This window comes from Lissotriton helveticus, chromosome 11 (genome assembly GCF_964261635.1).
Source record: "Lissotriton helveticus chromosome 11, aLisHel1.1, whole genome shotgun sequence".
In the NCBI taxonomy this organism is placed as follows: domain Eukaryota; kingdom Metazoa; phylum Chordata; class Amphibia; order Caudata; family Salamandridae; genus Lissotriton; species Lissotriton helveticus.
Window position 1 is genome coordinate 724,463,215 of NC_136072.1, and position 27,673 is coordinate 724,490,887.

Below are 27,673 nucleotides of genomic sequence, written 5' to 3' on the forward strand. Positions count from 1 at the left end.
AAACTCAAACTTTCTTCCATTCATAGCCCCTCTTATAAATCTCAAGCCGCTTGCCGCTCTCCACGGAAGACAAGAGAGCTGAAGTTTCTGTGTTGGCAGCAGAGCAGGAAATTATTAGTACAATTTGGGCGTGATTTGCCAGCACATACCTAAAAGATACTTTTGCTGCCCACACATAATGTCCTCGAAACACCCTGCAAGGCTGAAGAAATCCCCATGAGCTAACTAAATGAGGGGTGAACAGAAGAAGTTTGACAGTAGGGGTAGCTCTGTCTCAATGCAAGGGAAGTCTGGATAAGACAGGTGACTATGTGCTACCTCCTAATGTATACTGCAGTTTTGAGGGGACGCTTATCTGCCGTGTTTTGTTTGAGTGTTTATTCCCACTCTGCCTGTTTTATTCACTCATCTACTTGCCCCTGCTATTCACCCGTCGAATTGCATGTCCTTATCCTTGTTCTAGGTGCTTATTCTTTCCCTTTCCCCATGTCTTCTGCTCTTTTTTTGCTTTTGCATCACCAGTACTATACAACTTTTGTCAGTGTTACGTCCATCTACCCTTTATTTTTATTGTCCTTTCAAGCATGCTTTCGATCTTTCACTGCAGCTTTCTTCCTTAAATTTATTCTGTTTATATCATCCTGCTTTTGCTTTATGATCAATTTTTCTCCATTTCTTTCTCAAAATCTCAAAGTATATTGACAGATCGAAAAAAAAATCATCTTCATACAACAAGTAAAACAGTTCGCCATTCATTTTGATAATTACACACACAGATTAAAAGACTTTATGTAGAAAACACATTGATAAAAAAGCTCTAGCTTATTGAAATTCATAAAATCAAGTAAGTTCAAAAATCACAGGGTTGGTTATGTTCATACATCACTCTGTTTCAGAGCAAGAGCCACTAAAGTTTTGTCTAATGTCCCAGGCAGCAAAAAGAAATTTGTGGACTGATACCGCTACCACTTGGGTTGTTTCACTCTTGCAGATCCTGAGGGCGTTAATTCGATCTGTAATTAACAAATTCCTACATAGAGGGGCGATCCACCTCCTTCTGGACAAGATGTATTTTGAGCAGAAAAAAGTTGGTGCTAGTGCAAAATTAGCAATTTCTAGTACCATCTACTGAAGAAGCCAAGCGTGTGGTAAATGCCACAAAAGGGAGAGTATCATACCTAAAGTGCAGGGACAACCTGCAGGCACGTACTTGGTGGTCTGATATAATCCCAAAAATTCTTTAGACTTGGGTACAGCTTTGCGTATTAAAAAACATTTGGTCAGTGTTCCTCTGCTGCTGTCCTGTTGAATCCGTATGTTAGCTAATTCCGAATTACTTTGCTTAATCAATTGGGCAGCATTTGTCGGGATGGCTCATGGGGCATCCCCGAGATCTGATAGTCCCAGCTCAGACTGTGTTCTTCATATTCTTTAACCACTCAGTCTTCAGCATTGCCTGCTTACACTGCATAACATCAATAAGGAAGGTCCTATAGCTTTGAAGTTCCCTAGTGGTCCATAAGCGGACATAATGCAATAGCAGTCTTAATGCTGCAAGCTTAGCAACAGGATAGATTCCACGATCTAGTGTAAGGGGCAACAATGGAGCCCCCTCGCCCACACCTGTAATGGCTCTGAGGTAATTATTCTCCTTGATACCCAGTTTACTCTAACTACAGTGTCCCCAGAGTTCTGCCCCATATAGGGCTCCATCCACTTACCTGCATGTTATAGATGTATGTCAGCACCCCTTTCCAGTGTCTCGTTATTCAATAAGACCACACCATGGATCCTTTTGCTTTTTGTATATACCATCAGCTTGGCCTTTGCAAAATGTACTTCCAGGCTAAAGTCTTTGCAAAATACACTTAAGCTGTTCAATAAATTTTGCAGCCCAGTCTTAGTCTCGTCAGCTTAGAATAAACCTTGGATTTCCTGTTAATGTGGGGGTATTGTAGACAAAATTGGTTAGATACCCTATGTAGTTGTTAATGTAGAGCGAAAAGACTGTGGCCACCAAGACGCAGCTCTGCCGGACCCCGTTGTTGACAGCTACCAGGTCCGTTCGTTTGCCCTTGGTGCCATATCGAATCCTCGAGTAGCTCCTTTCTTTAGGCGTACATTTATATTTAATAATGATTTTGGGACCCCTATCTCCCGAAGAGTAGCCCATAGCTTCCCTCTGGGAACTAAATCAAAGGCCACATGAGTATCTACAAACACCCCAATTAGATCTCCTCCTCCTAGATCCACAGTCTTCCACTTGAACTGCATAATTCTGAGTTCTTGGTCAATTGAGCTATATGAAGGTTTAAACCCTGCTTCTAGGTTTGAAATTAGATTATTCTGTTTACAGAAAACCTTCTGAAGGTTACCCAGAAGGCTGATTGGATGGACGTTTGATGGATCACTGGGGCTACCCTTTTTAAATATCGGCATGAGCTCGGCCCGCTTCCACATTTGGGGAATTGGAGCCCCAGCGGTAATTGCATTTGTGATTGTATTAGTATATATCACCCATATACTGCAATAATATTCAGATAGCTCACCAGGGATCATGTCCAGACCAGGGGCCTTCCCTTGTTAAAGTGCATTGACTGCTACAAGGGTTTCCTTTAGTGTGAACTCCAACAGGACTACAACCTCACAACTATCAAATTGGGGGATCTCTACTTTGTGTTCTGAATCCGAAGGGCAAGAATTAAGATATGCTTAGCCTTTCCTGCAGCTTTGATTAAACCACCCACTTTTACAAATTTGTCTGCCCAAGTTAAAAGACCTATACACAAAATGGTCCCTCAGTGTGTTATAAAGTTCCAAGTGCTCTTTCATGATCTTCCTACATTCATCCTAATGTGTTAGCATGGCCTCCATATGGGCAATAAGAGACTCATGTAATGTTGCTATCACCCTCGAGGCAAAATGTACAGCTTCCCATTTTACATTTCTACCATTGTTAGTCACTTTAAGGTGCTGTTCATATTGCCCGCGATTTAGCGAAATAGCTGATGTAAGTAATTTACTGATGAAAAGTGTTAGCGGGTTAGTGTCACTTTCATCATGTTCAACCACCTCCATATCAGTCATATATTTCCATAATCTGATATCTAGCCGGACATAGTCAATTTGGCTTTTATAAGACTGGCGCCTAAATATTGGAGCAAGATGGGGGTCGGAAGCAGAGTGGCCATTACATGCACGAAGCCAGGGTGATATCTACTGCCTGCAAAGCTGCTTTTGATTAACATCTCCTAGGGGGAGCTTTGAGTACCGGGATACCCCAAACTTGGTCTTCCTCACCGGTTATATCCTGGGCAGTAAAATTTGGCTCAAAGCTGAGATTAAAATTTCCTATAATGATTGTGTGAAACGATCCCTTAGAGCCTGTAAGAAAGTTGGCTAGTGTATGTAATGTAGCTGACTCACAGTTTATCACCACTGTTCTATGATACAGGCTGAATAACAGTATGGAAACCCCCGCTATCCAAGGAGAGCACCAGCCCTTGGATATCACTAGATCCTAAACTAAGTTCAGATACTGAGCAGTGGAGTGCCACACTTATTCATACAAGTAAACCACTTGAAGTTCGCCCCATTGCCGGGATCCAAGAATTCTTGTATCCCTTTCTTTACATTTAATCTAGTGGTCAAGTTTCCTGAAACAGGCACATTCGGAACTGATCAACGAATTGCCCCCATGATGGATTGTTATATTTGGACACATCCCCAAAATATTCCAGCTCAAGATGCCCACCTTTGAGATTGTGGCAGTAGTAGCTGATACTCCCTTAGGGCATTGATAAATTTCTTTCAGCTGCACTATTGTGGGGCGACCTTCTGAAATAGTAGGAATAGTTTGTGCAGTCTTAGGGAAAATATTATTTTCTTTTGTTATCCGTGTTGGGGTCTACATCTTGCACAAATATCTCTCTCTGAGAGACGCATGCCAATCCTGTGGCAAAGAACTGCTCATGGATGTATTGGTTGGCTGAGGCCCTTTTATTACACAGTGTGCTGGGGGGGCAGGGGGTTGTCTTACTCCCACCCTCCATTATGCCAAGATTAGTGTATTGGCAGTTGTTGGTTAGTCAATAAACTTCCTCCAATAAACTGAAGTGATTATGGACAGGTACATTATAAAACCCATTGTGATATTGCAAGCCATTTGAGGAAGGTTTAGAGCTCACCCGAAACACTAACAACGGCAGGGAATGAGCCTGTCTGGCGGAGAAGCCAAGTTTATAAAAATAACCAATGGCAAAAGGACAGTTTTCGACACCTCTTCCTGTGTCTGCTCCTCATCACTCAGCAACTTTCAAACCAGATAAGGATCTTTAAAATTAACAATTACACAATCCCCAGGGTGGTCTAACTGGCCTGGCCCAATCCACCGCAACCTGCGTGTAAAGAGTATATTATATTCCAGTTTGGTAAAAAAAGTTATTTCTGATGAGCCAGTGCAAGCATTTGTTTGCAAGATCCTCATGCATTTCTTTCTGGCCCTTACGCAGCTTTGTGACTCAAGACAGAACAATTACATAGAGGCAGGATGCAGGGGGCCGGTTAATGACTGGGAGCTTATGGCTTTGAACAGTGCCAGCAATCTTACACAGTCCATTGCTTCTTTCCATCGAAGTTGATTGTTCCCTCGGGGACCCACTTCTGCTGGGAGAGTTAGGTTAGCCCTAGATAGTAGGAAGGGGACCAACAGGCGGGGAGCTGCCGTTTGCACAGTTACGAGCAGTGTATTTAGGGGGCGAAGTAGAAATGCTAGACCCAGTCCCTGCTCAATCTGTATCGGCGCAGCCCATGACCTTTTGGAATTGTGGGTGTATGTCTAAATTAGCTCTTAGCATTTGCTTGATCTCTGCAAGTCGCTAACATTGGTGAGAGTTCCGTGATCAGGATGCCTTTAACTCTATCAACTATCTCCTCTACTAGTTGGGCCACGCAGCATGGTTGAAAAGCAGAACCCTTTCCAGTTTTGCAAAGGGACTGTTCAACCACTGAGCTATTTGAAGAAATTGCAACTTGGGCACTAAGCTGCTGGGGTTTGTTCTGCGGTTACCTCCTAGATCTTTTCGCTTTTTGTTGGCACTCTGGGGGACATACATCAGGGCAAAGTGCCACATTTAGAACACTGGACTTTTGATCAAGAGCCTCATTAACCACACTAGAGGCAGCCTCAGGAAAACCCATAAGAGCAGCTGAGTCGAGTGGGTTGTTTGGTAAGTGCAGTTGCGAGGTCATTCGGGCATCCTTGGACAACCTTCTGTCAGTTCGATTTCCGTTGATACAACCCCTATAATTCTCTTCAGCATCCCACCTATAGATGTCGGTTTGGGGATGGGGTAACTGTTTGCGGCCCACCAGCACGCTTCCATTTGTCCATAAGTCCCTCTTCACATGTCGTACCTCACATAGGGAAAAGAACAGAAAGCGTCCGAGCACAAACCAGTGAGTGCCAAATGGTATACTTTGAAATGCTTGCTCAAATATATAAAAACACTCACCCTTGATCCAGTGGCGTTAAGGGGATGGCCCATCCCAGCTGCGGATGGGCAAAGACTGGCTCGCTCTTGGCCCAAGCTTCACCCCAGCGTTGTAGTGTAGTTCCTATATTCCCAATAGGCTCTGCGCATTGGAATAATATATCCTATAGATGTGATGTAGGACTTATGTCTACTAGGTCGCTATCAAATATATTAGACTTAATTGTGAGTGCCAGCTAGCTCAGAGGTCACTAGAAACTTTCTCGAGTTCACAAGAAGGGATTAGTTTCTGACAACGCATAAACATGACAACTTTGTTTCCCCAAGATAAAACGGATCTTCAGAGTCATGGAAACAATAGATAGATATTTTACTCAGTCATTCGTGCATGCTTCGTTTCACCAGAGTTGCAGAGAAATAGAGAGACGGGCGTTTTCAATAGAAGTATTTATTGAACAGTCTTCTTTCTCATGCAGAAGAAATGAACTGCTACAATCTTAAGACTTGTTGCGAAGCATAATGCTTACAGTAATAAGAGTATTATAAAATAATACTGTAAAAGCATTGTTTGGTTCCTAGACCAAAGATTATTGCATACATAAATAACAAAAGGCTAAAAAGTACTCAACTGATGCGTCTAAAATACGCCTACCTCGATGTACCTAAGCTGAGTCTAGTACTAGGAAAGATGTAAGTGAGGTGTAGCATAAATTTAGTATTCTTTTTGGCAAGAATCTATCCAAGATTTCTCTTAGGGTCTAATCAGCTCCGTACCTTGGTTTTAGAATGAAGGAGGTCAGTCTCAGGACTCGATTTCCCAACAACCCGCAAGGGTAGCTTGGAAACACTGGAGCTGGATTTCTCGGCAAGAGAAAAGACAGCATCTCTCTCAGTGCGTCTGCTGGAGGGGCGGCTTCCTTTGTAACTTGCTGTAGCAGGATGCGTCGGGCAAGTAGATAGTCGAATTGCTCCAAACCACCTTGTGTTTGCTATGGCAAGTGTGGGCATATTTATACCTTGAAGGTGCCGAGATTGACGTAAAGGTTGACATAATAACGTCATCAAAGAGTCTCAGTTCTTTGAAAACTCCATGAGTTCTTGGACAAGTCCGTATTCAAGCAAGGGGAAGTCCCTAGCTGCTGAAGCCGAGATTGCCAAGAAATCGTTGTGGATTTTCAGAACTAGTGGAAGTAGCCATGCCGTATTTGGACTGCATGAGCTATGTCTAAATATGGTTATGAATTCTATGCCTATATAAGGACAATGTGATTTATACCTGTATAAGGGCATGAATCTGGAAAATTACACTAGGGTCCTAAAATGCTTTACACCCACTCCACTTTATTATGTTCGACATTACTAAATGTAAGCACTAAAACATATCTAAAGCATGTGTTTATAATCTTACCCAAAAATACAAAAAACTTGCATTTGAAAATGGTTGTACGCATAAAATGAGCATTTGTACAGTACACATTTAAAAGCAATGATTTAATTGTAACCATATTATATGATATAGGAAATGCTAACTGTATGAGTCACGAAAATTATATTTATGGAATGGCTCTTAGTTACAGAAAAGAAAAAGTCGAGACCATCCCATAGCAGAATATATAAACTGTTTTGGTTTCTGGATTAGGTAAATATTGTTTCTAGGAAGTATTCAAAGAAGTCGTGTTCTCTAAGAATAGTTCTACTTTAAGCAGATTGCTTTGTGCCAAAGTTCATTTTTTGGAAAAAATCAAATCATAGAAAAATAGAGTTCCAAAGTTAGACGTTTTTGTTTTGAAAAAACGAAGGTCAAATTCAAAGCTGATAGAACGTTGTGTGCTAACTTTAAAAGTTATTCTCGGTGTCAGGAGAAAACATTAAATCGTCAAGGCTGGCAAAGAAATCGTCTACCACAGTAGATGAAACTTGAACCACTTCATTTTTTTAGATCAATCGTACACAGATGTGAAGCATCGCCGTCCGCGTCAGTCGCATTAGCAATGTTTGCAGTAGATGGTATCTGTGTGCCTGATGGTCCGCATATCTCACCTTCAGCTGGAATTGCCGGTGAGATCTCTATGAATGCCGTCATCAGGATTGGTAGCCGTTGGGGGCAACACAATACATGAGCCATTATCAGACCCAGTAAGCCGTCAACATCCGTTGGAAGTGCTGATGGAAGTGTTAGACAGATATCCAACACGCATTCCTCTCCACAAAGCAGACATCGTAGAACAGGTAAGATGCAATCTTGCCAGATTGGTCTGAATGATAGGAACCACGTTATATTCAGATCTCTCAAACGAGTCAAGCCAAGAATCTGTGTTATGCGCTCACGATACTGCATTGCCAGAAAAGCCTTCTCCATGGTAATCTGGGTATCACTGCTGACCTGGCTTGCCATAACGGAGTAGGAGGAACAAAAATAGTATCCCTGCTACGAGTCCCACGATGAGAGGCAGGCCGCCGAACACAGAGTGCACGAAGTTAGGAAAAATGCCTAGGACTGCTTCAAAGGGTGCTAACAGTCCTGAAAAAATTGTCTTAAATACATGTACAATACCACTGGTATCAGACATGTTTAAGATACGATCTAACATTTCTGCGAAATGTATCGGGCAGTTTGTTGATAATAAGGCATGTATCTCGGCAGAGGACCTTGCAGATCATACGTCTCTCTGGACGAGGTCAGTGGCACAGTTTTTTGTAAAAGAATGGCATCCATTCTGCTTAAAGTATCAATTCGTATAGAAGAGATGTTCAGTGAAGGCCATAGTGGCAACTCCCCATCTGTTTTAGTTTTAGGAAACAATACTTGCATACAGCAAGTGACCCTGGCTGACACACTAACGAGATAGGCTATTCCTGGCATCATTCCACAACAGCTGTGATCATTCAACATTATGTTGCTCCAATTGGATAGCTGCCTAAAAATTGGATCTATCACTGCTGCGGGGGAACCCTGCAGGTGGCATGATAAGTTGTTTGAAGAACCATCACAGGCTCTATGTAAATTAATGCCTTGACAAAAAAGTGTACCGCTCAATGTTGTTTTACAATTTTTACCACTAAGCAATACCTCCTTTTCCCCACTGCAACATTTGTGTGTGTATGGTAAATCCCAGGTCGACTTTATTTATTCTTTACCCAACCTTTCATACAGGCCTGCTGGCATTTGTTTTAAGCAATATTGAAACTGGAATATCGTCACTGGTATCGTAATGGTGCTATGTATTATCCATTCAACGGCTGGTTTCTCAGAAACGGTTAATGGTAATCTCTCCAGTTTTTCTATGCTCAGCACCGTATAGTCTGCTCCCCTCTGTACCAAAGAGATTTAATCCAGTAAACAATGAAGTGGTGTTGATTAGACGCCAAGGCCCATAGCCTGAGCGAAGGTTTTGTAACGTTCAGCCTAGTAGCATTATAGAATGTAACTGAGACTGGCCATGTTGTAACATTAGCAAGTCCTGTTCCATTATGTCTATGGCAGAGGATACAATGCTGTCCAAAGAATAAATTCTGGACGAACGAGTTGTTAACCCATTGTCAACTACAGAGAGAGCTTTCTCTAAATTAATATGATCAATTTCTTGTATTCGTTCTGCAGTTTCCATTTGTGTGACTTTCCATGCTTCATTATAAGCAGCGTATATACCGGCGTATATGAAACGTTTATGACGTTGTTTGCGAGGTCCAAGTAAGAATTCTCTCAAATCAATGCCTTCTTTAAGTAAAGTTAAGTGTTGTTTTATATCTGGGAGTGCAGATTTTTGTAGCCACTCAAGGCACAGTTTTCCTACACTGTAAGTTGTTGTTATCCCTGGATGTTGTCTCTGGACTTATCTTGGATCTGGCCTAGTTACTGTAAACCCTTGTGTCTTGTTCAGGAATCTATATTGACAGTTATTCATGTCTGTGGGCCAGATTAACCATTTTTTCCAATCAGGATTAGTTCTGTTTTGTTGTAAAATATAATTTACGTCTACCTCCTCATCTGTAGTTCTATTACTATCAGGTGTGGGCTTAGGTATGGACGATTTGTTTAAATCTTTTATCTTAGCCAGGCCAAGACAAGATGTCTGTTGAACAGTTTCATTTAAGAACATTATTTGTTCTGGGATGATGCAGGCTCTGAATAATGCTTCTAAACCTTGTACCTGCCAGTCTTTTGTGCCCCAGACAGTTTTTGTCTCAATGTTGTCTTTCCAAAAGTCAAAACCGAATGTGGACAATTGAGCATAAAAGGCCGCCGAATAAATTTGCTTAGTATTAGACATACTTTTCATGCCTGTCTTATTAACATTTTTAAAATAAAAAGTTTCTGGATTTTTGACATTAAAACCTGTAAAGTATGGAAATGTTTCATAAAATGTTTTTGAGCTACCTTTTGGTGGCGTCGGATAATATTCCCATTGATTATAAGTAAAAACATTTCTAGGGTTTGCAGATTTGTGCAAATAATGATGACCAAAAAGATTACAATACATTTCTTCATAATTTGATGAACCATCTAAGTATTCATGTTTTGCAAATTTTGCTGACACTTCTAAGTCTGCCATCATGTTATTAACAGTTTCAAAGTCCCAATCATCAGAAAATGTGCTTGGTGAAACAAAATCACTCAAGGAAACCTTAAATTGGTGTGGAATCTTCAGCAGCTGGACAGGGCCATAAATGTCATAATCCGTTCTATCCCAATACCACCAGGTAGAGGAACGGCTGTGATGTTTACTGATGACAGGTCTCTTTGTTCACGATGAAATGAGTTGTGTGGCTTCAGGAGCAAGTTGATGTTCTTACTTGTTGTGTCCATTTTACTATATGTTCCATCTATTAGCTTTCGCAAACTTAAAACAAGAATGAGCCATAGTAGTAGACAAAGTCATACCCAACACAATCCAAAGTTCAACCCATGGTGAAACCAGATATGTATTTGCAAGCTGGTGAAAAAGTTCTTTTACTTATTCCTTGAAAGTTTTGTTTGTTGGAGTTGTTTCAGGCTTACTTGGATCCTCAGAAAAGGTATCAAAGTTGATGAAATAGCCAGAGTACGTTCTGTCAATGATTGGTTTGCATCCGGATTATTTGAAATCGCTGGAGCTGCTTGTTCCCTTGACATGTTAGTATAGTCAGGTGCTACATCATTGTAGACGGAAGTTTCTTGACAAACTGTTATTTGGGTTTCAAGAGGCACAAGTTCCATGGCTTTGTGGCACAGTCCTTCTTTTCTCACTGCAGATTCTTCAAAAGTGATGAGTCTTTCAGTTTGAACCTCTTGGATGGTAGCAAGATTTGGTCGTCTGCTACATCTTTTGAGTCCACTGGGCCTACTACTTATTATCGGCCACATGGTGGGGTTTTACCAGGTAAATTGATATGGACCGGTTCTCCTTTCTTCCAGCAAGGGCCGGCAGTAACACTGTTCTTGATCCATGGACTGCTAGTACAGGTACTGGTTTTCTGTAAGAAGGCCCAAATTCCTTCTTATCCGCAATTTTTTCCTTGACCAGATCCCCACTCTTTGGAATTCAGACAAGTCTTGCTAGGGCAGGTGGTTTTTCTTCAGTGGTCATTTGCTTTTGCACGGTGTTGCTTAGACTTCTTCTTTTTTCATTTAAGTCCTGTAAAACAGCCAAACGATCTTTGATATCAAAGGGTTTTTGTTCTACCACTGAAGTATGACGATCGAGGTCTTCGATCAACATTCTAGTACCAAAAAGGATTTCATATTTAGTGATTCCACCCAGAGAACTTCCTGGCAGGTTATTAAGACTACGTTGGACATTTATTAGATGTTTGACCCACCCGTCTCCAGAACCTAATACCCTTCCTGTTACAGATTGCTTGATGTCACGTTTTTTCCATTTCAAAACCGCATTTTCCTCAGGATGGAATGGACTAGAGTACCGCAATGCAACACCCAAGCTGGCCATGGCCTCCTTGTAAGCCCTAGAGCTAAAAGCAGGACCCTGGTCAGAATGTAGCGTGCCGATTGCGTATGTGCCGATATATGCTTGTTTTCCCCCAATTGCGGGTTGTACAGATCCGTCTGTATAAATTATACATCCGTAATGTTCTAGAGGCAGAATTTCAGTGGGCAGAGGACATTCTTGTTCGTATTGGAGAAATTCTTGAGTCTTCAAGTAGGGGTCAAAAATGCATTCAACGTCTGTTGCAGCGAGAGAATTAACCCATTGTATCCATCTTGGATGTAAAGCTTTTGCATACGGAATGCTTGCCTTTGTCACTTCCTCTAAGGCAGATACAGGAGTAACAACTTTTATGCCTTTACCCTGTGCGAGTGCTCTCTCTCTTGCTACTGCAAATTGAACCGCTGTCAGAATTTTTTCTGTTGAAGTGAATTTCATTTCACCTTGTGTGTACAAATGTGATTTGTAAGCTAGTGGTACCTTTTCACCTTCATTAAAGGTTAGGTATGTGAATCCGCATCTCCCTGAGATGATTCGGATAACAAGGTTTCGTTCATTTACTCGTGTCTGTAAATGTGTTGTTGCTAACATGTCTGTTTGCACTGAACGCAAAATTTCTGTGTGTTTTAGAGTCCAATTAGTAGGTTTGAAATCAGGTTTGATTAATTTGTAGAGAGGTTTAACCCTTTCTGCGTAGTTTAAAATGTAAATTCTTCTGAAATTCAGGAATCCTAGAACTGACTGTAAGTTTGTCAGCGTTTTTGGAGGTTGGAGCAGCGCACATTTCTCTAAAAAGTTTGATGCCAGGCTTTTGCCTTCACTTGAAAGTTTGTATCCTAAGAATAGGACGTTAAGATGGGCAATTCTTGATTTTTTCGGTCTCGGTAATATCCGGTCTGCCGAAGGCAGAACCGGAAGTCCGAGATTTTATGTTACTTAGTCGGACTATTATTCCCGCCTCTGCTTTTGGCTCTCTCCTATTTTATATATATATAAAAGTAAGTTCTTTAGACAGTGACGTTGTCCGTCACTCAAAACAGCAAAACCACGCCCACGAATCCGGAAAAAATCGGAAGCTGGCGGGCGCCATTTCTTTTTCTTGTTTTTTGCTGTTCTGTGGGCCGTCCGCGCTCCCGGTCGCTACACGCCTTCACCCTCAGTCAGTCCGAGCGCGGCCGGCCCCAGTATGCCTGTTTCGTTTCATTTCCCTTCCTCTCCAGCCCTTAGTCTGATGCCCCAAATGTGTGTGCCAATGCAGTACGCTGCATCCGTTGCCTTATAGGTGCTCCAGCAGCCAATCACTTCCTGGGGATCCAGAAACGTTATCGGCAAGGCGCGATGCTTGTTCAGTCCTGTTAACTGCACTGCAGATACACTGGGTGTATGGCCCACAGACTCTGCCGCCCCCCTCCTCCGGATTCAGGCCGCAGTCTCAGCGCCCCCATACCACAAAGCATTGAGTGTATGCTCCTCGGTCCTCACCGCCCTCGCATTCGGATACGGACCGCTGTCCCAGCGCTGTGCTCGTCTTTTAATGCGGCCTTATACCTTAAGTCTGCATATCGCGGCCGCCGATCCAGCTGAATCACTGATTCGGGTGCTTTGGAAGCCGATTGGTGTTCCTTCAGCAGTCTTCACAGCCGCTATTGTTCAGCACTTCACTGTCCACGTTGCTTTGGTAGGTACTTTCCAATACTTTGTGAATTACTCTGTGTTGCTTCAGTCGCCCCTTCCCTCACTCGTTTTTTATTGAATACATGAACTTATATCCCTCCCGGGTGCCACATCCTTCATAGCTCTACCCCCTCTCTTCTTTCCCGTCTTTTTTGCTGCAGTCTCTCTTCCATTTGATTTTCCTTCTCCCCTCTAATTCTCATCTTTCTCTCTGCCTCGCCATCTCTTCTTTCTCTCTCGATTCCCAGTTTCTCCTCCTCTTCCCTGCCTCACTCTTTTCCGTCTCACTGCTTTCTTTCTCCCCTTTCTTTCATCCGTGTTCCGTGCTCTTCTTCTCTCTGCCCCTCACTCTGTATATCCTCTTTCTCCTGAGTTATCCGTGCTCCCCCCTCTCACCGCACACCCCTCCCCTCCTCTCTTCTCTCCCTGTCCCCTTGGTCTCTCCACCTGTGCTCCTGGCGGTCTCTTTTTAAGGTCTCTCCTGGACGTCTCGCCTCTGGAAGGGCACAGCCCTTGCACCTGCCCCCCAGGGGCCACAGAAGCCTGCCTGCCCTGGCCTCTCCCTGGGGCCGGCATTAACACTCCTGACACTGTTTGTAGCAAGGGGTGCCAGAGGAAGTGCTCGGGTGCCCTACATCGAGCGCAGAGTAACCTTTGAGTGGGAGTCGCGGAGACTGGGAAAGTGAGCAGACACAGTGCACAACCGTGGAGACCACACTCCCACTGAAAAATCTGTCAAAAGGAAACAAAAAGAAGCTCCTTCTATACAAACCAACAAGCTGGATAAGTACCCAATTCCACAACAACAATAGAGCTGGGCGAGTCTGCCATGAGCTCAGACACTGGTCGTCCCAGAAGAGTGCCCATGTCGTCCTCCCCACTTAGGGACAGCACGAGCTGCTGTATGATTGTCAGTGCGTGCTCTCTGCACTGCGGGTATTTCACAATATTGTGCACGCACCGTGCTCCTCCAAACTCTCTAAATATACCTAAAACAAAGCAAAAACACAGTCTAGTGAATCCCTTGAGAAAGGCACAGATGATATGGACGGGAAGGAGGCCTATCGAATCATGTGGATAACAGCGTATGAATGTGCAGATGACCTTTGACACATGCTTCTCCTTTACCCACGTGTCTGCACAGTACACAGGTTTTTTACGTGACCATGACCCTTGCAACAGCTGCATTCACGATATCACAGACAGCACATGGATGCTTGGTATATTGTCCAATCATACATGCATATTTGATTGTCGACAAATATCTAAACAGGAAACACAAAGCACCCAGCAAGCAAAAAAACGAAGCCTCCTTCTTAACACTTGAATGCAGATCAGACTTATGTAGTACATGGTGTCACTCTGTAGGTAGTGCAATCTAAAGCAAACATATACAATTACTCTACAAACACAGTAACTAGAACGGACAACACCACTGGAGTTCTTACAAGGCACCAATCAACACTTGTGCCTGCAGTGAAACAGAGACATTTAGCAAAGTATCACTGCATGTGGTGTTACTTTAACATGAGACACTGATCACGCACTGAGAGATGGCAACTGCCTCGCCGCCCGCCCTACAAAGCTACTTTACTACAAGCGGTCTGTCTAAAAGAATTGCTCAATCTTCAATGCACATTTGGGCTATTAAATAAATATTTAAATCTTTGATCACTCCACAATGTTGTACCTGTCAAAACCTGCAAAATGGATTTCTATGTATAACACAGCGGCTTCTGGTACATTGAGCCTCTGCCAGACTAGGACAATCAAAGCCTGGACCAAGACCAGGAGAAAGAGGCCACTCGCCAGCGAATAAGACAATGGTTTTGGGAGCATAGCCAGAGAAGTTGTGTTCAGACATTTCTTTTAAGGAGAACCCAATAAGTCATTATTTGGCGCACGCCCGAACAAAAAAATCCTCCTGTTCATTATATCCTATCCTAAACCCCAACACACGAGGGGTTAGGTCAGCTGGTAGAAATTCATAACTTTGCTTGAGGGGGAATGTGGAGGAATTATCATTCTGTTGAATCTTTCATTGGATTTGTTAGGAGACCAGGCTGCTGCCTGTCCTGGAGGCTTGAAGGGGGGTGGGGGCTTTTGGAGCCGGTGATAGTAATTAGTGTGCGGAGTTCATTAATGAGGCTTGTAAATGCATTGTGTAATTTATACAATCTCTATACCCTACAGCGCAACATCACCTCCAGAATCAAGCAAGCATCTCCTCAAAACACCAGTTAAACAGAACTCAGCGCCAACCACAACACCACCACCTCACCATGCCTCACTACCACCACAGCCTCACTATGGACTACAATAGCATCACTCAACACCACCTCAACATCAAAGCACCACCTCAACTTTAGTGTGTGTGCGTGGCTCTGTCTGCGTGTGTGCGTGGCTCTGTCTGTGTGTGTGTGAGGGTATACATAGCTCTGTCTGTGTGTGTGTGTACGTGTATCCGTCTGTGTGTGTGTAAGTGGCTCTGTCTGTGTGAGTGTGTGCGCGTGGCTGTGTGTGTGCGTGTGGCTCTGTGTCTGCGAATACTCTCTACTACTCTCTAATGCTCACCTATTGCCATTGTAAATGACAATACCATTTATTTATGTTTTAAAAAAAAAATGAAAACAAATTTCATGAGCAATGCCAATAGCTCTACCTTTAATAATGCCGAGACCATTGCATTGTAAATGCTTGTTTAAAGTTTAATTTATACCCTTCAGAGGCGAATCCAGGTATTATGGTGTTCACCCTGTTCAAGTGCCTGTCCAAATCATCGTCTGTAAGACAGATGTCATCGACATAAGATAATGCCTCATCATCATATGTTACTCTGGCTGAAAATAACCCAGGACTATTCTTGAATCCCTGGGGGAGACGATAGAAGTGTCTTTGTATCCCCTTGATTGAGAAAGCGGTCAAGTACCTGCTTTCAGGTGCGATATTTTGACAGAAGAAACCTTTTGAAATATCTAATGTCATTTTATATTTTTTGCGCACTATGTTATTCATCAGTGCTGCACTGTGTGCATTTTGTACTGCAAAGGTTTTGCAACAAGAATTTAAATGTCTGTAGTCCAAAACTAGACGATATGTATTGTCTGGTTTGGAGACAGGAAACAAAGGATTGTTCATGGATGAGGTGCATGTTTCAATCACCCCTTGGTATTCAAGTTGATCTAGGATCTCCCTGACCTGCTTTTTAGATTCTTATTTAACTGGATACTGCTTCTGAGCAGTTGGTTGATTTTTTAGCTGGAACTTATGGTGAGGAGGAACCTCATCCCATCCCACATGATTTTTGTATAATGCTGGTGCCTGGGCCACAGCCCATTTTCTGGCATAGGTGTATTTTTTATGAATCGGAATATGGTTTGAGAAGGCTGGCATAATGATCTCTTCGCCATGTGGGCACTACCTGACAAATTCAGGTGGCCAGTCTTTTTCAGCCAGATGAATGTCATAACCTTAAATAGTTTTTCCCAAAAGAGTGCTTTTATTTTCCTAGTTATATCCCCCTCTATTCGGAGTGTTACTTCATATAACTTATGTGGTACACTAACCCTGGTATCTGCAGTTTCAACCTGAATGCCTTCATTCAGGTCCACTGTCTCCAGATGATCCTTCAGGATCTTGCGAGCTATGGTAACCTCGGCTGCGCTGTCCAGCATTGTCTGGGCCCACTCCCCGTTCTTGAGTTGTGTCCTCAAGATCCTCGGCATGTCTGATTTTAAGACTTGCTACCTTCTTTTTGGTAAATTGAGTTTTCTTATTTTTCGGAACGTGTTGATCGTCTTTGGACTTCACGCGTTCTTCCTTGTGTTCTGATCGTCTATCTTGATATCTATCAGGTTTTCTCAAATTTTCCCTGTTTCTGAGGTTATACCTCTTTTCAGAGGAGACCTTACTCTGGATTAAGAACGCTTCTCTTTAGGAAGTGTCTGTCTAGTATTTTCCCACTTCTTTTTAGGAGTAGTGAGTGTGTTTTTGCTAAAAACTTTTTCAGGATTTTCTGTTAGTTCGGGCTTTACTGATTTCCCTCCCAAACTATCTCTTCATAGTTCTTCATATGATTTTTCTATTATTCTGGACAGTTCATATGGTTGGTCAGTTACATCAAGTTCTTTTAGTTGTTGGCGGATTGCCACGGATGCTGCTTCACCTTTAATATTTGCTAATATTATAGCTGAGACCTGTTTGAAATCTTTCATTAACTTCATACCGAGATTTAAAGCAGGTTCTGCCCCGTATTAATTTTGAATCTGTTTCAGGACGTCTGATATTACCGCCATGGACGGAACACCATGGGTCTTTGTGTAGATTGCAGCAAAGACTGTACCCCAAGTGTCACAGTTCTCCGGGTGTGGTGCGATCCCCATTGGTAAACATATCGTTAGAATCCTGTGTTTCTCATGAGGTGTACTATCCGAAAATACTGCCTCGATCTGAGTAATTTTCTGAGCTAACCAGAATGGAATTTGTTCCCTTTTTGTGGGTAATTTACCAGTGACTGATTGTATGGTCTGTGGTGTAATTTTGTTTGCGTTCCCTTGATGTAGGGTTTGTTGTGGAATTCTGATGGAAGGTTGGACGGTTAGTGTCCGCATGACATATTGTACCAATTGTCTTATGTATTTTGATTAATTGTTTTAACTGAGCTAACAGTTCTGGACCTGTCATTTGTTCTATGGCAGGATGTGGTGTATAGCTAGCTAGTACCGGCCATGTTTCTCCTGGTCTACCTAGTGGACCGAGCCTGGTAATGTGATTTTGATGTTGTAGGGCGCCTTTAAACCATAGCTGATGCTCTTGGTAAGTTAGTGGAATTTCAATGTCCTCGAAAGGAATGTATTCCGCTGGATGTTCCTCTATTTTATAGAAGTGGAACACGTGTGTTGTTGGATTTGCTTGTGGAAAGATAATTCATGAATAGAATACCTCTGTCTGCCGATATTCATGTGCCTCTATGACAAATATAACCCTACCACCTCTCGGTAATAGGCAATTTTCTATAAGCTTTATAGCTATTGTTTTCCTTACATTTTCTGGGATGATTATAGCATCCGGGTCATTTTGTTGGAAGCCTGTAATGTCTAACCCCGGTTGGGTTGCATTTACTGCAGTTCCACTGCCTCCGGGATTATCTTCGTCTGACATTTTGTTAAAGTTTTGCAGAGCAAGTTTCAAGGAAAAATAAAGATAAGGTGCACACATTTTGGAACACTGTATCCTTCAACGTTGAACAAACCAAAACTAATACATACGATTTTTCGTCCTACTCAGTTTTGGCGGGTTTTATCCTTTAACCCACTCCAGATGTCTATTGGAGTATTTTACGGGATAAAGGGGTCTCTGTGAAAAGCACGACTGAGTTACTCTAGTATATAGCGTTAAATTAGTGCCTTACCAAACGTTGGGCGCCATATAGTGTAGTTCCTATATTCCCAATAGACTGCGCATTGGAATAATATATCCTATAGATGTGACGTAGGACTTATGTCTACTAGGTCGCTATCGAATATATTAGAATTAATTGTGAGTGCCAGCTACCTCACAGGTCACTAGAAACTTTCTTGAGTTCACAAGAAGGGATTAGTTTCTGACAACCGCATAAATATGACATCTTTGTTTCCCCAAGGTAAAACTGATCTTCAGAGTCGTGGAAACAATAGATGGATATTTTACTCAGTCATTCGTGCATGCTTCGTTTCACCAGAGTTGCAGAGAAATAGAGAGACGGGCTTTTTCAATAAAAGTATTTATTTATTTATTTATTGAACAGTCTGCTTTCTCAAGCAGAAGAAATGAACTGCTACAATCTTAAGACTTGTTGCGAAGTAAAATGCGTACAGTAAAAAGAGTATTATAAAATAATACTGTAAAATCATTGTATGGTTCCTAGACCATTGATAAATACATACGAAAATAACAAAAGGCTAAAAAGTACTCAATTGGTGCTTCTAAAATACGCCTACCCCGATTGTACCTAACCTTAGACTAGTACCAGGGAAGAAGTAAGTGAGGTGTAGCATAAATTTAGTATTCTTTTTGCCAAGAATCTATCCAAGATTTCTCTTAGGGTCTTATCAGCTCCATACCTTGGTTTTAGAATGAAGGAAGTCAGTCTCAGTACTCAATTTCCCAACAACCCGCAAGGGTAGCTTGGAAACACTGGAGCTGGATTTCTCGGCAAGAGAAAAGACAGCGTCTCTCTCAGTGCGTCTGCTGGAGTGTCGGCTTCCTTCGGCACTTGCTGTAGCAGGATGCGTCTGGCAAGTAGATAGTCGAACTGCTCCAAACCACCGTGTGTTTGCTATGGCAAGTGTGGGCATATTTATACCTTGAAGGTGCCGAGATTGATGTAAAGGTGGACATAATAACGCCATCAAAGAGTCTCAGTTCTTTGAAAATTCCATGAGTTCTTGGACAAGTCAGTATTCAAGCAAGGGGAATCCCTAGCTGCTGAAGCTGAGTTTTTCAAGAAATCGTTGTGGATTTTCGGAACTAGTGGAAGTAGCCTTGCCATATTTGGACTGCATGAGCTATGTCTAAATATGGTTATGATTTCTATGCCTATATAAGGACAAGGTGATTCATACCTATATAAGGGCATGAATCGGGAAAATCACACTAGGGTCCTAAAATGCTATACAAGAGCGTAGCACTTTCGTGTCCTGCGCTGCGGGATTGGAGTATGAACTTTTAGCGCGTTGAGGGTGGCCATGCCCCCTTCCCAGCAGGGGACAGCAGCAGGGCCTCCAGTCACACAGTGTATTGGGGGATAGAGTTCCCTGTTAAGAGCACAGTCTACGGGGGCCTGGAACCCCCTTTAAAACAGCCAATATTCCTCAGGCCGCAGGAGTGGAGTAAACGCTTTTAGCGCATTGAGGATGGCTTCGCCCCCTTCCCAGCACGGGACTGCAGCAGCGCCTCAAGGCACACAGGATGTTGGGGGATAGAGTCCCCTGTTGGCAACACAGTCCGGAGAGTCCAGGAACCCCCTTTACACCAGCCAATATGCCATGTCTTTCTTCATCCGTACCTTATCATTCGTGTCTTCTGGAATTCTTTCATTCTTTCTGCCTTACTTGCAGCTTCTGTTTCCTTATTTGTTTAGAATTATTTATTCTGCCTTTTCTGCTTTATTTTATTCGTTTCTATCATTATTGCCTTCTTTTTGTTTTTTATGTTTTTAATCTTTTCTTTTAGTTCTCTTTATCCTTTTTTTCTTTTAGTTGTCTTTATCCTTCCACCATTCTGGCTTGTTACTTTTCCCTTATTTACTGTTACTGTTGTTCTCTACTTTCTTTGATTCATTTATCTTGTTCATCACACATTCATTGTTTTGGTCGGTCAGACTTACACTACCTCTACTCTCTTTGCTTTGTTTGTTCTGTTTTTATTCTATTTTTAAGTATTTTCTTTGTTTCCTATTTACCTTTCTCCATAGGCTCTCATTTGTCTGTTCATTATTTAATTTTTCTTCACCAGTCCTAGTCTGCTTTGTTTCTGTCCACCATTCTCTATAGTCTATACCATTCACTTTTTTATGTGTACTGTAAGCATAGCTGTAGATTATTTGCATTTCCATGCACTCAAGCATGAGTTTGAATTGAGACACTACCTCAAAGCCCTTGAAGTACCATTAACCTCCTCTGTACATGCTAATATCTTGAAGGTAGATCAAACTCCTTATTTAAATGTCTTATCTTTACAGTGACTGCACTACTCTTACTTTCTGTACTTTACTCCCTAGGACTTCCTGATGGAGACATTTATCATGTTTAAAGACCTAATTGAGAAGAATGTCTATGCGAGTGACTGGATGGTGATGACTATGACGCAGAACAGGTGAACCAGGGAACTGCTAGGAGTGGGTCTCTTGGGGAAGAATGTGTATTATTTCACACTAGTTCCACGATTATTGGCAGTTGGTATTTTACAACCCTGTATCCCATGAATGATTAACTTTGGTCCTTAAAAGTGTCTTTAGGCATGATTAATCTAAAGGGAAGTAATTTACATGATCAGTGTTTATTCTCAAAATCCATCTGTTAGTTTCATCCCTCATGGAGCAATGCTAGGTAACCCTGTCATTGCAAAAAACACAGTTGATGGACAGAATGTAGAACAATGTCATACATTCACCCAGTACAAAGATCTGGGCCTAAATCCATCGTTTTTTTGCACTCCACACCACCCTGGGTTAGACACTGGCTATATGAAAATCAGCTCTGACCCTGTGCCTCATGGGAACAGTCCAGTCCGAACTACCAAGCCATGTCTTTCCCAGACCGGAATCAAGCATCCAAGGACCGGTTTCTGGCTATCAGCCTTCATCAGCCTGGATAGCTTGACTCCAGTGGTGTGGAGAGCCTGGGACTCACGTCTGAGCATACCCAGCACACTCGGGGTGAAAATTGCAAAAAACACAGTTGATGGACAGAATGTAGAACAATGTCATACATTCACCCCAGTACAAAGATCTGGGCCTAAATCCGTCGTTTGTTTGCACTCCACACCACCCTGGGTTAGACACTGGCTATATGCAAATCAGCTCTGACCCTGTGCCTCATGGGAACAGTCCAGTCCGAACTACCAAGCTATGTCTTTCCCAGACCGGAATCAAGCATCCAAGGACCGGTTTCTGGCTATCAGCCTTCATCAGCCTGGATAGCTTGACTCCAGTGGTGTGGAGAGCCTGGGACTCACGTCTGAGCATACCCAGCACACTCGGGGTGAAAATTGCAAAAAACACAGTTGATGGACAGAATGTAGAACAATGTCATACATTCACCCCAGTACAAAGATCTAGGCCTAAATCCATCGTTTTTTTGCACTCCACACCACCCTGGGTTATACACTGGCTATATGCAAATCAGCTCTGACCCTGTGCCTCATGGGAACAGTCCAGTCCGAACTACCAAGCCATGTCTTTCCCAGACCGGAATCAAGCATCCAAGGACCGGTTTCTGGCTATCAGCCTTCATCAGCCTGGATAGCTTGACTCCAGTGGTGTGGAGAGCCTGGGACTCACGTCTGAGCATACCCAGCACACTCGGGGTGAAAATTGCAAAAAACACAGTTGATGGACAGAATGTAGAACAATGTCATACATTCACCCCAGTACAAAGATCTGGGCCTAAATCCATCGTTTTTTTGCACTCCTTGTACTGGGGTGAATGTATGACGTTGTTCTACATTCTGTCCATCAACTGTGTTTTTTGCAATTTTCTCCCCGAGTGGGCTGGGTATGCTCAGACGTGAGTCCCAAGCTCTCCACACCACTGGAGTCAAGCTATCCAGGCTGAATGAAGGCTGATAGCCAGAAACCGGTCCTTGGATGCTTGATTCCGGTCTGGGAAAGACATGGCTTGGTAGTTCGGACTGGACTGTTCCCATGAGGCACAGGGTCAGAGCTGATTTGTATATAGCCAGTGTCTAACCCAGGGTGGTGTGGAGTGCAAAAATAACGATGGATTTAGGCCCAGATCCTTGTACTGGGGTGAATGTATGACATTGTTCTACATTCTGTCCATCAACTGTGTTTTTTGCAATTTTCACCCCGAGTGGGCTGGGTATGCTCAGACGTGAGTCCCAGGCTCTCCACACCACTGGAGTCAAGCTATCCAGGCTGAATGAAGGCTGAGAGCCAGAAACCGGTCCTTGGATGCTTGATTCCGGTCTGGGAAAGACATGGCTTGGTAGTTCGGACTGGACTGTTCCCATGAGGCACAGGGTCAGAGCTGATTTGCATATAGCCAGTGTCTAACCCAGGGTGGTGTGGAGTGAGAAAAAAACGATGGATTTAGGCCCAGATCCTTGTACTGGGGTGAATGTATGACATTGTTCTACATTCTGTCCATCAACTGTGTTTTTTGCAAGGTAACCCTGTCATGGCATATGTTGGGCCTCACATTGAACAAGCTTCTGCTTACCTAGTTGACCCCCATCCTTTCTTCATATATTGATGTGTCTGATCTTTCCTGTAAAAACATATCAATGCTTGAGATTAGTTTGAAGATAGCAGTGATCCACAATCCACACCAGTGTTGATTTGAAGTTTATATTCCTTGATTTGTTTTGTTGTATTCATTTTCTTTTTCTCCATTTTCAGGGTTTTCCTCCGGGCGATGAACCAATTTTCTGAAGTTCTGAATAAGTATTTTCTGGACCAGGCTAGCTTTGAACTTCAGGTAAGATTAAACAGCTGTGGCAGTGCTAAGTGAGATGGTGTTGACCAAATAATTTAAAACAGCAGTGTGAAAGACTACTGGAGGAGAAGTGCATTTCTTAGCTGCTGCTCTTTCTTCAGAGACTAATTACACTACTACAGAACCAAGACTATCATTTCAACATCCCAGAAACTACTCCGCATGGTGATTAAAGATAAGTGCAGCTAGTAGTTGGGTACTCAACATGGCCATCCACTGACAATTTCACTTTACAAACAAAATGCACAAATGTGAAACTTTTGCATACAGTCTTCTTCCCACATCCCTATATGCAACACAAACGCACACACAGTCAGCATGTTTCAATCCATGTAATTGAACATAGCTATGGCTGACCACTAAATAGGCTCTCTAAATTGTGGTTTTTACAGTTTCCCTGGAAAGTTATGTAATCCTAGGAAATTTACGATCCTTGCATCATGATCATCATTAAATATGATGAAAATAAACGTTCAGTCAATGGTCTAGTATAATGTTCCATCCTTTGAGCCGATCCCATCAGTTCAACCTGTAAAAAAGTTCTATATAGATGCTGTAAATGACTCCATTCTTTGGCATTGTCCAATGTTTACATTTGGACACCACCATTTTTTTTTATTGGAAACGACATTTTGGGATATAGGGTGACTGATCAGCTGTATTAGATTGTATTTTGTTTTCCATTAGGATCAATAATGTTATAATGGAATCCGATGGAAAGCAGGGATGTACTACAGTCTATCAAATATAAATACACATGGGCACTATTGGAAGTATTTTTACTCGAGGGATTCTAGCTTAATATTGGAAGAGATATTTAAGCCACCAGGAAATGTGCAGACTCATGTTTTATGCTCAGATGACATGATATTCATTTTTAAAGGGAAAAGGCGTGGTCTGTACAATTGTTTGATAGTTAATCAGCAGACATTTAGTAAGTTGTAGGGCATTTAAATGTCTCAATGAGCCTTTACATTTTTGAAATTATTTGTTGCTTTGGAAGGAATATTGTGTTGTTTCTTAAAATACAAGTCTAAACAATGCCCTATCAAGCTTAGAGTGCCACCTACATTTTTCAAAAAAGAGCAGGGAAACCTGAATAGTTTCCTAGTTTTAGGGGAGAGCAACTCCTTTATAAAGAACATTCCAGATCTGTACGCATCAAATGTCTGCACAATAGACACACATAGGTACTGGACATATAATCACAATGTATATTTTGTGCAACCATATTTAAGCCAGGTAATACAAACACATCAGTACAACATGCATCCGGTTAACCAAAGCAATCTTTCCAAGGCCCCCATATCCTCTGGTGTATAGCGAGGCACCATTTGGGCTGATACATTTTTTCCATTTGTGTGCATTGGTCAATCCCTATCACCCAAATCTCAGATGGTATGGCCTCTTTCACCCACCAGAACTAAGCAGTATCTCACTTGGCCATGTTGTGAACCAGACCATCTAAGGATCATGTACTTCAGTAACCTCCTCAGTCTTCCACCACACCCAGGAAGGAGTGTGATCAATGGGGTGGCCCACAAATCAGGATAGAATGCAATGAATCCTTCACCAATATTCTTAATGGACTGGACAACCCCAAACCAAGTGAAATAAGTCTCCTATAGTGCACTGGCATACTGGACAAGTTAGGGAGCTGATCCTGCCCATTGGCCATAGCTACTACAGGAGGTTAGAGGTGGGCAACTCATAAGATGCTGTCTTGGCCTCTCTCTGCGCCTTATTCTCTAATGTGTCCTAGTCTACATCCCATCGGAACTGCAGACCAATTAAGAGACATAGGGAGTTTGTCAGCAAGGATATGTATATTTTTAAGATGCCACACTTACCTGATGTCTCTAGCACAATGTTTATTTCAAAAGATTGAACTTGGGTATGGATGGCAGGTCTGTCTTTTGTTGTTCTAGGGCATTCTTTAATTAGAGATATTTATAAAACTGGGATTTATTTAGCTCAAATTCTTTCATCATGCTGTCAAAGAATTTCATGTGTCCTCCTTCCCACATATCCACTAACTTAGAAATCCCAATAATATGCCACTTTTTGAAACCAACAACTCAGCAGAGTGTGCCCGACTGGTTACTCTATTATGACGTCATGCATGACGACATTCTCTCTCGATGAATACAGCTGAGTGATTTACAACATCAGGGTACAGCCACCGCGTCACCTGGGGGAGCGAGCACGCACCTGAGATCAGTACATGATATTGAGAAAAGCAGTCCTTTGAAGAGATCCACTACCAGGTGGAAAGTAAGGTTTTTTGGGGCCCAATAACTGAACCCAATAACCCAGACATTTATGAGGGCAGTGTCTAGTAATAAAAGGACATATCAGCCATACTCCGTTTGTCCTCATATAGTAACTGCTCGCACTTGCTTAGGGAGACTGTAGACTGTTTACCTGCCACTAGACCGCGTGTGAGAGGGACTGAATTATGTTAGAATTGGAAGGAAATGTCATGGGGATAGTTTTGGAGAACATAGAAAAGTCTTGGAGAGCAGCCATTATGAACAGTGCCATTCTACACTACATGATAGAGATGGGGGGCACTCCATTCCTGGAAGTCTCTCGATAGGCCTGCCAAGAATGGGATTAGGTTTTGCCCAGGTAATTGAAACTCTGTGTTTGAACATACAGTTTGAGCTGCTGTTGCTTTGCCGCCTGTCCTCCCTCTACGGAGACTATAACAGTCTTGTCACCTTTGATGACATGACCAGATGCCTCACCATAGAAATCTAGCATCATCATCAATCTCAGTCCAGTCCAACATGGGTAGTGTATGAATGACAGCATGGCATCAGCATATAATAAGGCCTGATTCTCAATATCTCCTTTCCATTGAAGTCCCTTGACCTGGCCTTTGTGCACGAGTCCATCATCGTGCTTGGTAGAGAATTTTTACCCATAGTTTGTTTTCCAGGGTCTGGAAGAGAAACTCCTAATACAGAGAATCAAAATCATTCTCAAACTCTACTAGGATCAATGCGCTCAAACTAGTTCATTCATAGGCACGGTAAATAACCATATGCACTACTTGGAGACAATGATGAGCCGTTTTGATCCCATTGCACTAGAGCTTATGACTGCGACCAACTGATATTTGGGGTAGTTCTTTTTTTAATTAAAATAATCGTATTGCCTGTGTTGGCCTTATCAACCAGGGATGTTTGGCATATACAGAATGCAGCGAAAATGCTTTATTAAATAATTCTGCTAAGTTGGTGTTTCTCAGCTATTCTGGACCGTGACAATAAAATGTGATTCAAAAAGAGATTAGAGCATACTAGCTTAGTCCATTTTTGTAATGGAATAGTTCAACTTAATAAACAGTAGATCGTATAAGCCCCCAATTTTTTAAATTATATAGTCCTATTGATAACCAGAACCAAACTATTTTTACCAGTGAACTCTTCATCAACTAACTTTCGTGATCCAGCTAGCTTACTTCTGTTCTATATTTTATTGATGTTATAACCCAATTACTTAGCGCTAAATGGTATTTCTTTTCTTTAAGAACTTAACATATTCTAGATCCCGTGCCAACTTATGAGTTAATGCAGACACTTTATGCACACCCCATTTAACGTTCTTAGGTACTACAATTGAGTCAAAAGCAGGACACCGAAAGAAACAACGTCCTTTCCATAGATGCCCTTTTTAGAATGTTAGTTGCTTATAGATGAAACTGTCTGTGTGCCTACAAACACAATGCTTATGATCTGACAATTACCAAATGATTCTTCATGTAGTAAATGTTGCAATACTCACACCGTTATCCAATATTTTGTTGATTCTCATGGAAATAATTACAAGCCAATTGATGTACGAGCACATCTTTGATTTTAATTTCACGTCTGTTGTTTGAATTTCTTTGTTGCACCTTGCTCTATATATTATATATGCTAACATATATAATATATATACACACACATGTATTTATTTTTTTAGGCTTTGCCATTGCTTTAAGTGGAAAAATCGAGTTAGCAGTATACAACTTCCCTTTCAGTCTGCATTTATAGACTGGTAGCCATGGTTTACCATTGTTATACCCAAGGTAGCACAGACAGTGCTGAAGTTCCTCGGGTGATCCTCTAACTTACAGGCCCTGGGTACCATATACTAGTGACTTACTAGTAACTTATGCCAAATAGGTAAAAACCAATCAAACATCCATAGTTGTATGGTTAGGGCACAGGCACTGACATCTGGTTAGGCCTCAGTTTAAAACACGTGACTCTTTTCCACATCCTCCTTTCGATTACTTACATCATCTTCAGAAAAATGTTAGACATTTCAACTCATTTCCCTTTTTTCCAATGTATATGTAATGCTGCACCCACTT

The 27,673-nt window shown here is 42.2% G+C and overlaps 1 protein-coding gene across 1 annotated transcript in view; it reads left to right on the forward strand.

Moving 5' to 3' along the window:
- Positions 1-27,673, forward strand: part of DOCK5 (dedicator of cytokinesis 5) — an 852,732-nt gene that overhangs the window by 573,693 nt on the left and 251,366 nt on the right. The window contains exons 29-30 of the mRNA XM_078666602.1: positions 20,850-20,944; positions 23,211-23,289. Coding sequence (XP_078522728.1) covers positions 20,850-20,944; positions 23,211-23,289 — 174 coding nt within the window. The remainder of the gene's footprint in view (positions 1-20,849; positions 20,945-23,210; positions 23,290-27,673) is intronic.